This window comes from Lates calcarifer, linkage group LG8, assembly GCF_001640805.2.
Source record: "Lates calcarifer isolate ASB-BC8 linkage group LG8, TLL_Latcal_v3, whole genome shotgun sequence".
In the NCBI taxonomy this organism is placed as follows: Eukaryota; Metazoa; Chordata; class Actinopteri; family Centropomidae; genus Lates; species Lates calcarifer.
In genome coordinates, this window is record NC_066840.1 from 12,912,408 (window position 1) to 12,927,744 (window position 15,337).

The 15,337-nt window shown below is 41.6% G+C and overlaps 1 protein-coding gene across 1 annotated transcript; it reads left to right on the forward strand.

Moving 5' to 3' along the window:
* Nucleotides 1-224: 224 nt before the first annotated feature.
* On the forward strand, nucleotides 225-12,675 carry ssrp1a (structure specific recognition protein 1a). The gene is given in 19 exon segments (XM_018668747.2): nucleotides 225-319; nucleotides 2,014-2,093; nucleotides 2,850-3,035; nucleotides 5,782-5,887; nucleotides 6,137-6,330; nucleotides 6,432-6,532; nucleotides 6,643-6,772; nucleotides 6,894-6,932; nucleotides 6,934-6,998; nucleotides 7,290-7,418; nucleotides 7,494-7,715; nucleotides 8,401-8,473; nucleotides 10,093-10,225; nucleotides 10,327-10,372; nucleotides 10,528-10,660; nucleotides 10,847-11,014; nucleotides 11,130-11,227; nucleotides 11,322-11,496; nucleotides 12,173-12,675. Coding segments are annotated over 18 exon segments (2,121 nt in total). The 5' UTR covers nucleotides 225-319; nucleotides 2,014-2,039; the 3' UTR covers nucleotides 12,242-12,675.
* Nucleotides 12,676-15,337: the final 2,662 nt, after the last annotated feature.

Genomic DNA, 15,337 nt, shown 5'->3' on the forward strand with positions numbered 1-15,337 from the left:
TATTAGGTGTATTGTGTGCCACCTAGTGGTGATGAGTGGTTACTGCCGTGTGCTCTGCTCCGCGCAGACTCAGTAACAACTTCATGTTTTCAAACTGCAGTTGCAGTTAGTGACTCGATATTTAAAGTGTTCCATAAACAACTGCATCTCAACACTTCAGAGAGCGTTTTCTTCCTATTTAGGGCTGTAATTATTAAACTAAAAAAACCGTAGTCTAACCGGAAGTAAATACAAACATCTCCTGTCTCTTTCCTGTGACGTAGCGCTAGCTCCCGATGCTACACGCGGGAAACAGGCGAAGCTGCAAATCACACTCACAGTAAGATATGAAGTTTTCAAATCGTATTTATCTTTTATTTATGAATTTATTCTGAGATATTTGTATGTAACAAGGGAGTGCATGTCGCCTACATGCTTTACTTGGAGCTATTTTGTTTGTAAAATTAACTGAACATCACTTCAGTTCTTTGCACCGGCCTAGCTCTGCTGGAGCGCTCGATTTGATGTACGCTGCGTCTATACGGGGCGGTGCTCCAGCACGTTTTCTCATGTTCCCTCTTAATATTGAGGCCTCAGTGTTACGCTGTGCTATAAAAGAAACGTACCCGATACAGCTCAAGTTAGCCTAGCTATTGTTGGTGGCGCAGCATGGATGTTAGGAGGCTGTGTCTGTTCGTAAAAAAGTGAGAACTACCGGCAACCGATAATAACGGTTTATGCCAAAGCAAATCAGCGGTTGAAATGTTCGTAAAACGTTGCTGTGTTGGTTTTAATGCTAATATTCAGTAACGGCAACTGTTAGCTAGCTCACAACTCTGCGTTTTAAACTGTGAGAGCGCAGTCAGAAATGTCACAAAGTATCACAAAAAACTACAAAATATAGTTTATAATATAGTATATATTATATTGATTCTAGTTTTTACAGAGGTATGGCAGGTTTCTCTCTCTTTCCGTAGTGTGACACTGTTTTGTCTTTGTCTGACCATGTTGAATAATAATGAGAATAAGGTTATGAGGTTATAAGGTTATGTTCTAGTAATGTGATCAGGTTAATAGTGAAAATAACTGAAGGTGGGAAACTTTGGCAATGTCACGATTCTTTAAATCAACAGGATTCACTGTATTTTTGGTTATATCTCCAGAGCATTAAATCAAACCACAGAGCTGTCGATGAAAGATGACTGACAGTTACACTAACTGGTCCTGATGAGGATCTTTATCTGACTAAGAGAAAAAGGGCAGAGAAAGGTGTGTGAGAGTATTTAAGTTGTTGTCTAAAGTTATCTAACTGCATGAACCTGGTAGCATCTTACAGTCTTCCTCTGTGAAAATATGGAAGTGAAAGTGTGATGTACTGATCAACATCACTGTTGCATGTCTTGTAACATCAAACGGTGTGTGTGTGTGTTTGTTCCTGCTGTTACAAGGGAAAAGTAATAAAAGTGTTGCTGTTTTGTCTCCAGCAGTGGAGAACAGCATCTCTGCTGTAATGTTAGTACCAGGAGAAAGCCATCGTTTTCCAAAACAGCAGGTTTTTGAATGAAATGGCTGATGGGCCCAGTTATTTTCTTTGCCCCAGTTGTGTGGATTGAAGCTGTGTAAAGTCCTGCAGGGAGCTGGTCAGCAGGTCTTGTTTGTTAGTGCTGAACACCATTGCTCAGCTCCACTAATGCCAGTATGTAATTGATGGGGTACAAAGTATTCATACAATACTTCATCTTTGTCTTGCGAACCAAATTATTAAGTCATTATGTCCACTTGCCTTTTTTGAATATGAATTACAAGATTACACCTTGCTGCTTTTCTTTCTTCTGTAGGCATAATACTATACACTTTTGGCACTTGTCATTCGATTTAGAATCACAGAAGACAAGGATCACTTCTAAAACTGACCATTTAAAGGATAAATGGGAATTTCATGCCAAACTGAAAATGCAATCTAAAAAAGTCTGTGGTAAGAGTGTCGGCCTGGATGATATAACACGGTTTCTTTTCTTTTTCTTCTGTTTGTAGAGCATCAGTCAACGCCTGTAGCTGAGATGGGAGACACATTGGAGTTCAACGAGATTTACCAGGAGGTTAAAGGCTCCTGGGTCAGTATCATCATCAGCAGAATACTGATACACTCAGCTTAGTAAAAGTAGGGGTGGGCAATTACACAGAATTTAGTTTCAGTCCTAACTAATACCAGGCCAGGATCACTGATATTGATACTTATGTACTGTCATGTGAGGGAAAGAAATATTTCATGATTTATTGGGGGACTATAATATTAATAGGATAATTTTGAATGCATTTTTAATCACTATTTTTTTAAATGTTGTTGCTGTTCTCTGTTAACTCCTTTTCACTTGCATGTTTAAATAAGTCATGTTCATGCTTTGTATCAGTAGTATTGCTTGTGTATTGTAACATGAGATGGGGAAGATACTATTGTTAAGAAATTATACCTACAAACTACAGCAACAACCAAGTTATTTTCGTTATTTTTAAATTAATTTGCGAAGTATATTCTTAAGTAGTCTTTTGGTCTACAGAATATCAGAAAAAGGGGTAAATTACATTTTCGTTTTCCCACTATCCAAATTGATGGCTTCAAATAATCGTTCAAATAAAAAAAAAAAACATAAAATGTGCACACAGTCACAGTCAGAAACTGAATTTTTTGCATTTTTGCAAAAAATAAAACAAAAACAACTTAAATCGATAATCTATTTTAAAAATTAATTTTGTCGATTATTTAACTTCTCTTTTCAGCTTTACCATAAACAAATTCTCACACACTTTAAATCCCAACGCTTTAACACGAGTCCTGTGCCTGTTTGTGTCTCTTCCCTTCATTGCTGCAGAACGACGGGCGTCTGCGTTTCAGCAAGCAAAATGTGGTTTATAAGAGCAGCAAGACAGGGAAGGTGGACAGCATCCCGGCCGGCGAGCTCAACCTGGCCCAGTGGAGACGAGTGTGTTTAGGCCACGGCATCAAACTGGGCACCAGCACAGGACACATCTACAAATATGATGGCTTCAGGGACACGGTGAGTGTGTTCTGCACACACAAGGGTCAGACCTGTGGGCTCGTTAAATGGTGTTAGTTTATGTGTGTGCAGTGAAGAAGTGGGTTAACAGTGTATACGGTTCAGAGGGCTCTGATGCATTTTGTCCAGTGCTGTCCATATTTTTCCTGTCCTGGGATACCTCAAAAGACTCTAAATTTTTTCCCTTGGTTGTATATTCTGTCTCTGGGAAATAATTGTTACCTTACTTAGAGGAGAACAAGACAACAGTGGAATATTACAGACTGACACACTGCTGGTTTGTTCAGTGCTGTGTTTATGACAAAGGATGTAACACAAGCAAGGGGACAGACGATAAACAACTTCCATCCCGCTTCTGACATCTCCCCAGAAAAACGCTACCATCTCGTGAAAAAGCCACTGCTTGTGGATGTGTGTGTGGGTTTGCTATCAAAAGTATTTGAATGAGTCGTCTCTTCTCCCCAAAGCTCCTAATGGGATTAATGAGGGAAACCAGCACAAGCATGTGTGTTCCATAAACAGTGTAATCATCGGCTCATGTGAGTCAGTGTTTATATCAATCCACTGAAACAATTTGGCTCAGAGGACAGACAAGGGAAAAAAAATTGTGGTTGTGTTTGTTTTTTATCACCCCCTTTTTCCCCCCTCCTTTCTCCCGCTGCTCTGAGTGTGTGGGGAATGTCTGCACGCAAGTGAAAGGCTGGGATGGAGGAGCGGGTATAACCTGGAGTCTGTTGCTGTGAGCTGCAGCGTCTCCTGGGGTTAATCAGCAAAATTTTTTGGGAGATGGATCTTCTCGTTCCCAGAGCGCACACACCATGATGTCATTGTTTATTATCCTACAGCCAGTGTCCATAATCGGGGAGTTGGCTGGAGGTTTAGCTGCTGGCGAGCTCAGTAGAGGCTTTGAGTTATCTTTCCTTCTGAAGTGTCCTTGAGCAAGATGCTGAACCTCTGCCAGAGTGTTACGTCTGAGTGTTGTCAGTTACATGGGTAATTTGTAATTGGCCCAAGACATCATCGTTTACATTGAGAATCTGGCGCAAGTTGTGGTTGCATTTTGCCGGTCAGGCTGGGTAATGAACCTCAGATTTATTTCTGTACTAACCTAAACTAAAATATTTCCTCAGCATCAAATGTTAAATACCAAAATCTGACATTGACTCTAGAACCATAAACCATTTGTCAGGCAGCAGAAAACTTAATCAACAACTATCATTTCAATCACTTACAATTAAATAATGTCAATAATCTGTGGCTCTGGCTTCCCAAACACAAGTATCTGCTGTTTTATCTGTTTCATATCATAAAGGACTGAGTACCTTTGTGTGAGTACATGAGATAACCTTGGGTTTTTATGAAATCATGACAGCCGTTTTTTACTATTTTCTGAGATTTCCTAAAACAAATAATTAATCTATTAATCAAAGAAATAATTACTAGTTGCTGTTCCAATTGAAAGTTTGCCAAGATTGGTGCTCTGATTCTTCTTTTGAAGAAAATCTAATAAATAAATAAATCTCCAGATTGAATAGCCAGGTATTTTTTGAGTACTGGATTAAATATGCATAGAGAATAGTTATTGCCTGTTAATGCCTGGCCAGATTCATAGTCTTATTTATTCACCGTTACTGACAGTGCAGTCCTATTTAAAGCACAAATTATGCAGTTTTAAATAAAGTTTCTGCACAGCTTCAATATTTGAGAAGTTTGATGTCTTCAGTTAAATGAAGAAAATTGTCTTAGTAGAGAAACATGTTCATATTATTTTTATTTTAATTAATTGTTTGACTGTTAAATAGAGTATTGAAACTGATGAAATGAGTGTGTGTGATTTAACTAATGAGTGGATGAAGATTGTTGGGAGGGAGCAAGGTTTAAAAATGTAATAAAAGCCAGACTGGGTTGGCCATGTTGGGTAAGAGTGTGTGTTTGTGTGTGGTGGGTAGGGTCTGTAACGATTAAATGAGCTGAGCAACAACAAATGTGCCAAAACTGTAATGAGATGTAGAGAAACACTCAACAACAGGTCTGATTAGGACACTAGGAATGAACACACACACTCGCACATCAACACCAACAGACCACTTCTACACAAACTCTGATTTTATGCATCTACACATCTGCTCACACATGTTCTCCTGTCTAAATAGTGCCTTAATCCTGGCTAACAAACACTCTTGCTCTCTCTCACACACATGCGTGCGCACACACAAACACACTGACTCTCTGGGCTCTAATTGGCTGTAATAACCTTATGGACAGGCAGATATCCAGGTGCGTAAACTCTGTTTCCCACAGAGCCTCATTCTCTACCCTGCGCACACACTCGCACACCACAATCATTTCCACATGTGTGTGCACTACCAGGACAATGTCTTTGTGTGTGTGAGTGTGTGTGATTGACCATGTGTTTGTCACTGTGTGTGAGTGTGAGTCCTTTCCAGTTGTAAGCGAGCCTGCAGGATAAATAAACAGGCTGATTGTCAGGGCTGGTGTGGAGAGGAGGAGGAGGAGGACAGAGAGGGGCGGATGGATTACATTCACCTCCAGTGTTCCCAAGAGGCCTGAGCGGCGGGCGAGGTTATAATTGCAGTGTGATTAATTAGCCCCCCGTTCTCTCACCCTTTTCTGAGGGAGTTTTGCTAAGCGTTGATCCATGCGGTGCCAGGGCATTTACTGCCTTTCTAACTTAGAGCCTTTCTCTTGTTCTTTTCATCACCTCTCTCCTGTCAACCTCCACCAGGACTTTGAGAAGATCTCTGAGTTTTTCAAGGCTAACTACAAGGTGGAGCTGACAGAGAAGGACATGTGTGTGAAGGGCTGGAACTGGGGAACAGCCAAGTTCTCAGGTACGTCCAGTGTGACGTTAACACCATTAACACTAATGATCGAACTTTTATCAACATGGATGCCCCATAAAGAACAGATCTGTAGGAATTTTTCTCAGTTGCTGAGCACAAGTCTTGACACCTGACTCACCTGAAGCTTTTTCTTAATAACCAAGGCTTTATAATGACAGCACCCCAATAAAAAAAACTACTGTGAATACATTTTAAGCTGCTGCTGACATTCTCCGTCCCTCCTCTGTCCTTACACAGGGCCACTGTTATCATTCGACATAAACGACAGCACAGCGTTCGAGGTCCCGCTGTCCAACGTCTCCCAGTGCGCCACGGGGAAAAACGAAGTCACTCTGGAGTTTCACCAGAATGATGACACCGAGGTTTCCCTCATGGAGGTCCGATTCTACGTCCCACCTAGCCAGGCTGATGAACGACAAGACCCCGTTGAGGTGAAGACGGATGTGCTACTTCCTTTTCTGCTGTTAGTTGTGTCTCTGTAAAGCACAAATCTATCTTTATAGTAGTAATAAAAGGGTGTGTTTTCCTACAGGCATTTGCCCAGAATGTGTTGTCTAAGGCCGATGTGATCCAAGCCACAGGAGATGCTGTGTGTATCTTCAAAGAGCTGCAGTGTCTTACACCCAGAGGAAGGTAGAGGATGAACACAAAACAGAGTCATTCAGAGATTCACTCATTTATGTTTTTCACCTTAGTTCAGAATTCAGTTAGACTGCTCTTATTTCTCTTTTTACTTCCTTCAGATATGACATCCGTATCTACCCGACCTTCCTTCACCTCCATGGTAAGACTTTTGACTACAAGATTCCCTACACCACTGTCCTCCGTCTATTCCTGCTGCCACACAAGGACCAGAGGCAGATGTTCTTTGTGGTAAGTGGACTTTTGTGTTTTTTGAGATTCTTCAGTAAAAATTTTTTTGCATTGCTCATCTTCTCCCATTCCTCTCCTCTTTCCTTCTTCCTATATTTTCTCACCCTTTTCTTCTTCATAGATCAGTCTGGACCCTCCCATCAAGCAGGGTCAGACACGCTTATCACTTTCTGATTCTGCTCTTCTCCAAGGAAGAGGACATCAACCTCACCCTCAACATGAGCGAGTGAGTATGTGACTACACGCAACCCATGATTTTATGGGCAATATGAGCTATGGATTGGTTGGAGAGTTTTTGTAAAAGACCCACTACATTGGTCATGCAAGACCGCACTTATGCTGACACAACTTCATGATAACAAAGCATGTATCCACCAGGGGGAGGCAAAGCTCTGGAGGAGTAGATTTCATGTGTTCAAAGTAGCACAAGCAACCTCTGTTCACCGCCTTGTTGCTTACAAATACTAGAAAATAAACTTTCCATTCCTTTCTGCTGCGTTCTTCCGCCTTCTAACAGGGAGGATGTGGAGCGTCGTTTTGAGGGCAAACTCAGTAAGAACATGTCTGGGTCGCTGTATGAGATGGTCAGCAGAGTGATGAAGGCACTGGTCAACCGCAAGATCACTGTGCCCGGAAACTTCCAGGGGTAGGCACCTCATTTAAGACAGAACTTTACTTCTTAAAGTAAAATACAGTTAAACACATCTCATTTCCTCCACAGTCACTCTGGGGCTCAGTGCATCACCTGCTCCTACAAGGCCTCCTCAGGCCTCCTCTACCCTCTGGAGAGAGGCTTCATCTACGTCCACAAACCGCCTGTTCACCTGCGTTTCGAGGAGATCTCCTGCGTCAACTTTGCCCGAGGCACCACCACGACACGCTCCTTTGACTTTGAGATTGAGACCAAGCAGGGGAACCAGTACACTTTCAGCAGCATTGAAAGGTGAGGACACTAACTCTCTAATTCCTTTCTAATTTCTATAACATGAGCATCTGTATCATGACAAACAATAAATACTCTCTCACACTAGTATCTTGGTTGTGAGTCTCAGCCTGGTTCTAATCACACTTACATAGATCATAAAGGAACCTGGTTATTTGTATTCACGAGTAGATTATTCTAACATGATCCAGGTTTCTTATTAATGCGGGTATGTTTTCAGTTCCCTCAGTAGAATCCACTCTGGACTTTGCTGCGTTTGCCACTCTGCTGATTTGGCCTCTCCATATCATCACCATCTTATCACCATTGATGGATCACAATACACAACAACAGGCACTAAAAATCATCCTCTGCATTAGTGTTCCTGCACTTTCATTTTCTTTTCATATTGTACCACCTGCTCCATGACTCAAGTTGAGAGCACATATTAGCTAATGTAAAGACCCAAATACAGTTCAGAATCGTTAATGGTCGTACTGTAATTAGAACCATTTTAACCATTCAAAAAGTAAGCAAGCATGAGAACAGAGATGTCATGTTCTGATTTATTCAAAAATACTTAAAGTTGCGTTCATTGCCATTAAGATAAATGTGACATTTCATTGTGTTACAGACTGTAGATCATATCTTCCAGCCCTGCACTGTGCATTTCATACCAAAATAACCTGTGCTCTCTCTCCTTCAGAGAAGAGTACGGCAAACTGTTTGACTTTGTTAACGCCAAGAAGCTCAACATCAAGAACAGAGGGTTCAAAGAGGTAACACTTCTGTCATTTAAACATCTCCCAGTTTTGTAAACAAAGATTTCGCACCAGTTTGTCAGACTTGTCCCATCCCAGATATTGATACTTGTCGCCCTTCTCCTGTGTGTCTGTCCTTGTACCCCTGTAGAAGAAGGTGGGTATGGTCACGGGCGTCACGTGTGGATTAGGCACTTGATTCTTATCGGTGTGGAGTGATCTCTGCTTGCATGGCGTGCTGCTGATGTGTGTGTGTGTGTGTGTGTGTATGTTACTGAGAAGTATGTCCATGGATCTTGATTTGGTTTGACGTTACCAGTACAATTGGTGGTGAACCTGATAAATCTCAAGTGATTTATGGACTAATCATGGGATGTGGGTGCGAAGGAGTGTGGGACCGAGAACTCCGTGAGTGTGTGTGTGTGTGTGTGTATACGCACGTTTGTTTGCATCATGCTGACTAATGTGTGGCCCGGGGGCTTCTGGTGTGCTTTAACACTCGACACAGCTGTCATCATGACTGCTGATTGCATTACCCATAATGCTGTTTGTTGACATATACAAGTGCCTGGTCTGTCTGACAACACGACCGAGGCACCGACTCGGTTTCACTGAGGCCATCTGTTGCCATGGTGAGAGGGTCAGCAGGGCAGGTCAATGAAAATGAATGAGCCTGTTCTCCATTTCCTGTTGGTGTTTTAACAAGAGCTGCGCTGACTTGTCATCCTTCCTCCTGGCTGACACAGATACTGATGCATGGAGATGGGAGGAGAAAATAGTTTAGTTTTTGTGTTTGATCTGACATTACAACACAGTCCACCTCAGCAAGTCCTGTGGCAATTTGATGAAGAGGAAGATGTGGTTAAGATGAGAACATAGACTGTTTGCAGGATTGTTTAGTGAAGTTTGAAATTAAATGCCAATTCAAAAAGAACTGTCACAAACTGACATAACCACCCAGCATAGTGTGGTGTTTTATTTAGTACTGAAACAATTAGTCCAGTGCTTCCAAAACCTCTTTGGTTTATGATCTTTCAAATGAAACCACAAAACCAATGCCTACTTTTGACACCCACCCCACCATTATCACTCGCTTGTAGGTTTTCCAATTGTGGCCTCTTCAGTCACAGACAGATTAAAGGTGTGAAACATGAAGAGACAACGCACATATTAGACTAGAGTCAGAAACATTAAAAAACATGGGCATTCTATGTAGCAGTAATGTGTTTTTTTTTTTCTTGTGCTTTCCTGTCCTTAATAAGGTTGCAACCCCCTCAGATTTAAGCAGTGATTCCTTGTGGGTGTCTCAACCCCGAGGTTGGAACAGAAAATCAAACAGCCACAGTTTTGAGAATCGATTAATCGTTTCAGTCCTTTATCAAACCAAAATATACACGTAAATGTACATTTGTTCTGTGAAAGTCTGATTGGCCTATATTATTTCTATTTTATGACATTTTAACATTTTATAGACTAAACGATTAAGCGATAATGAAATACTGGCTAATTGCAGGCCTGAGATTTTTTTTTTTTTTTCTTCAGATGAGCTTTGCCCTAAGTTGTAGCTCAATGAGCACTCCTCCAGTGGGTGGGGTTTTTTTTTTCCTCCGTTTTTTGACCATGCAGTTTACTTTCAGGGCATGAAGGGTAACATTGACGAGTACAGCGACTCAGATGATGACCAGCACGATGCCTACCTGGAGAGGATGAAGGCTGAAGGCAAGATCAGAGAGGAAGGCAATGACAGCGACGAATCAGATGGTGGTAGCGGTGAGTGGCCGTCTCAGTATGACAGATGTAAGGAATACAAATTGACTGCAGAAGATCAGTAGATTTGATTACGGGCTTTTCTATTTTATTTCACTCTCTAGATGAGTCGTTTAATCCCGGAGAAGAGGATGATGACATTGCAGAAGAGTAAGTGATTTTTTTTTTTTTTTTTTTTAATTGCTGTGTGCTTTGAGTCTGTTCACTCTTTCCTAGAACATCTTTTCCTCTAGTTTTTTTTTTTTTCTGTCGCCCAGCTGAACTTTCCCCATTTCCTGTTTTGTTTCTCTACCACCTTCAATCAGGTACGACAGCAACGCCTCAGCAAGCGACAGCAGCGAAGAAGGAGACGAAAGCGAAGATGAGAGTGCGAAGAAGAAGAAGGCCAAGAAAGCCAAAGTGGTGAAGGAGAAGAAAGAAAGGAAACCACGCAAAGAGGTGAGAGAGCAGTCGGGACAGGGAGAAAACAGAATTATTAATGTGTAAGGGCTGAAAGATGACTAGACTCAGGAAGCCATTTTTTTTCCAGAGGGATGTCCCTACTGTTGCAAACAGACTGTACAATGTGTATAAACTGCAAACATTTACCTGCTGTTTTTCCTTCCTTTTCTTCAATCTGAGCAGAAGAAGCAGAAAGATACCGGTGGTCCCAAGAGGCCAATGAGCGCCTACATGCTCTGGCTGAACTCCAGCCGTGAGCGCATCAAGTCGGAGAATCCTGGCATCTCTATCACAGAAATCTCCAAGAAGGCCGGAGAGATGTGGAGGCAGCTGGGCAAAGATGAGAAGGAGGTGAAGCAGGAGAACCAGGAGTGCTACTCATTTGTCTGTATTTGTGTGGAGTCGTCATTTCATCTGTCCTACTCATTTCTCTCCCACGTTTCCCTGCTTCTTTTTTTTAATTCAGGAGTGGGAAACAAAGGCAGGAGAGGCCAAGAGGCAGTACGACAAAGCAAAGAAAGAGTACAAAGAGAGCGGCGGCGGATCAGCATCTAGTTCAAAGAAGTAAGTGTCACAATACTCACTCACCTTTTTTTTTTTGTCTTTGTCACTTGACACAAGATACATATATTTTAACTTTTCACATGCACTCCATCAGGGAGAGTAAAAAATCTGGAGGTAAAAAGGACGAGAAGAAGAGGAAGTCCGCTGGCGGAGACAAGGACAGGGAGCGGGGAGGAGGCAACGACAGCTTCAAGAGCCGTGAGTTCATCGAGACCAGCGAGGAGAGTTCATCTGACTCTGACCACAAGAGCAAGTCCAAAAGAAAGAAGGTAAAACCAGAAATGATAAATGTCGCTCCCTGACAGGCTGCAGCAGGATCTGTTATCAGATAATTGACATTCATCAATGTAGTCTTTCAGTGATTTGTGGACATCCCTTCAGTAACAGTGTATCTGATGATATAGCAGGGACACTGAAAAAAAGTAGCAGGTCTTAGCTCTTAATTATTTGTAACCATGTGGAAAAACTTGGAACTTAAGTTACTAAGGAACTTTGTTAAATTTAAAAACTCTGACAGCTACATAAGTTCAGTTTCAAGCAATGCTGATATTTGCACAAATACAAATGTTTAAAAAAAAAAGGGTAAAAGGAGGAAAGAGAGGAGAGATGATGTGAAAGAATAGTGCTGAAGCTATGGTCTGCGAGTGTGAGTGGCAGCTGCAGGGAAGAGGAGAGGAAATGTGACCAAAGCTGCAGAAAATAGAGATGTGGAGAAGTTGCAGGTAAGAATGAGAAAGGGAAAGAGAGACAGAACTAGAGCTAATGTGTATGTGTGAGACAAAGTTGCAGAATCCAGTTTTTTTTTTTTAAAGCAATCATGAGATGCATTTCATCTTCAGCTTTATTTTCATTGTCCGATTCAAGAGTGAATAATATTAATGATGTTGATGCACTTATTTTTATTACACACAAAGGCATTTCACCTCTCTCTCTGTTATATTGTAGCAAGAATCAGATGAAGAGGAGGAAGAGGCCGTGTCTACACCCGCTAGCTCAGAGGAAGAGTCTGACTAAACACACACACTCTGACCCATCATTCTCACAAACCAAGGACCAAGCCTTTATACTCTTCATGTTGATAACAAACAAACAGACTGACAAACAAATCAACAGACTTGAGTTGAATTTTTTTTTTCATGTTTTTCTTTGAGGGTACAAATGCATCTTGTGGCAGACTCCTGACTGATATTTGAGCAGGTTTTCCCCACTGTATCCTGGTGTATCGTTGTTTTCATCTTGCCTACGGAGATGGTTGCTGTAGACTTAAAGCACTGACGAGTTTAGGAGCTATTAGACGATGATGTGTTGATAAGGCAGAGAGGAACTGATGTGAAACTATTTTGTTCTTCTTATGTAGAGAATCTAAAAACTGCATTTAAGTGGGGTTTTTATGTTTTCCCATGTCATGTTTTCAGGCTGAAATAAATAAATGAATCATTTTTAATAAATACTCTTTCCTGGTCTCATGTCCACACCATTTAATTGTGCTGGGTGATATTAGACACCAGCAAGAGGGTGATTTCGGACACAGCATATGTTTGCCGGACTTAATTCTCACTGTTGTCTTTGCACATGCGAGGATGGGAGAAATGACACCTTCAGCATTGCTGTTAATGCACGGAGTCTGGTGACCTCGTAAATTAACAGCACAGTTCCATTTACCTTTAGCCTGAGTAGGTTGAGTCAGCCTTAAAAAGTTAAAACATCTGTGTGGGAGTTCAGAGCCTTGAAAACAATAGTCAAAGGCAAGACAGTGTTTGCATGTTCTTCCTGTGCCTGCATAGATTTATTCCGGGTTCCTCCCTCAGTCCAGAGACATGCAGGTTATGTTAACTGGTGACTCTGAAGTGTCCATAGGTGTGAATGTGAGTCTTGGTCGTTTGTCTCTCTATGTCAGGCAGACTGTGACAGACTGCTGACCTGTTCAAGGTGTACCCAGCCTCTTGCCCAGTGTCAGTGGGATTGGCTCCAGCCCTCCCGCAAACCTCAAAGGATGAGCGGTAGAGCTAATGGATGGAGTGCATGGACATTTCAACCTGTAGCAGCAGGAAAAAAACTGATGGAAATAATGAAATTAATAATGGCTGGATTCCATTTACCTGCTTCAGTTTCAGGGTCCTGCTATTGTGCATGTTTGCTCACTATCGTTATCGCACTGGAAAAGATGTAAATTTGAGCATCAATAATTCCATTACAATTGGCAAACTTCATATACCGAGGAAGATCAGGTGATATGAACAAAAGCTCTTCCTGTAGTTTTACTCAGGAAATTCCCACAAGATTCCTATACACTCTGGTGGTATACATCAGGCCCATTTAACCAGGCAGGGTGGTTTGAGAGTGAGTTATCGGGGGAAGTTAGATGGCGACTTTGGTGAATGTTTAAGAGACAGTGGTTTCAAAGAAGGGGCCCGAGGCCTAAGTACACAGTGGTTTGTAAAAGGGCTGCTATATTAGAATTGAAGAGGGTGGTTTTTAAGAGCCAAACACTACCGGATGTGTGGTTCACTGCTGCTTGGACAATAAGGTACTCCTCCTGCAGTAACACTGACTGGATGTCCCAGGAATGACCCCTCATTTTTGACATTAATTCTTCCCCCATAGAGTCATTTGAATTGATCCCTGCTTAAAGTTCACTCAGTGAGTCTTATTTTAACACACCCTGTTTACAGCCATGCTAGCAGCCCTGTGAGGCTGTACTGACAAATGCTAAATGCGGGTTAACAATGACATTATCATGATAAATGGACTACACTTATATAGTGCTTTTCTAGTCATATCAACCACTCAAAGCACTTGACACTACAGTACTACCCATTCATTCATATATCACTCCTACTATTACATACACTCTGCACTCTAACATACACACACTACATCTGGGGCAATTTGGGGCTCAGCATCTTGCCCAACGATACTTCAGCACAAAGCCTGGAGGAGCCAGGAACTGAACCACTGACCTTCTGATCAGCAGGTGACTTTCTCTACTCAGCAGATACAGTGTTTACCATGTTCAACATGAGTACAGTACACTACGGCTGAGGCTCATAGTAATTTGTAGGCCAAACTAAAATGTTGACCTGATTGTGAAAATTCAGGCGATCACCAAAGTGATTAGCCTGATGGGACATGAGAATCTTAATCAACTAACAGGGCAGTCTATCTCACGTTTCATCCAGAACCCCAAACATCAACCTCAAGGTGGTGCCACAACCATGGAACCATGAATATACAACATTATATAGTGTATATACATCATAGGCCGTAGGCCTAATAAATGTTGGGATGTTCTAAATGATCCTGAGAGCTGAAACTGTTATGATCTCAGACAGAGAAAGACCATGTAGGTCCTCCTTCACATGATGTGTTAATGTATGAAGTTGTGTTCATGTGATCTTGGGCTGTTAATGTGCTGGTATGTCCTAAATGTAACCATCAAAAAGGAATTGAGTGTGAATGTGTTTACATAGATCCCTTCCTGTGGCATGATCATCACTTCCACAGTGGTTTCTCCTTACACAAAGAAATCCATCTGACAGTCCTCCACTTCCTCTCCATGTTTGTCTGCATCTGCAGTTTGACAAACAGTGTCTCATATCTGCAGATGTATAGGTTTCACAGTATCACTGGCTATCACAGGAATCCTCACAATATGTCTTTGGGATAAACGTTAGTATTAGGTTACCATTAACTGACCACAAACATAATGGACCCACTTAAGAAATGACAGTCTTCAGGCACATACATCTACACACATATACACACGCATCACATACACACTGTCATCGCATCATCACATTATCTCTCTGATGTGAGAGGCAGTAATGCTGCTGGTGCTCATGAGTGTATTGAGAAATGGTCGTATCATATGTCGCAATTATTGCACAGTTGTCAGTAATGCCACAGTTTGTAATTTATTACAGTACATTTAGTCTCTTATAGGGGGCCTTAAGTATAGAGTGAGATTTCTTTTTTCTATACTGTTCATGTACAGAAATGCAACAAAATGATGTTTAACAGAGACATGTTGGACTTATGGATCTGTTGGAGTGGTTGCATTTTTAAAGTAAAGTAAAGGACATCTTCTGAAGTTTTCACAGCCAACTTTGA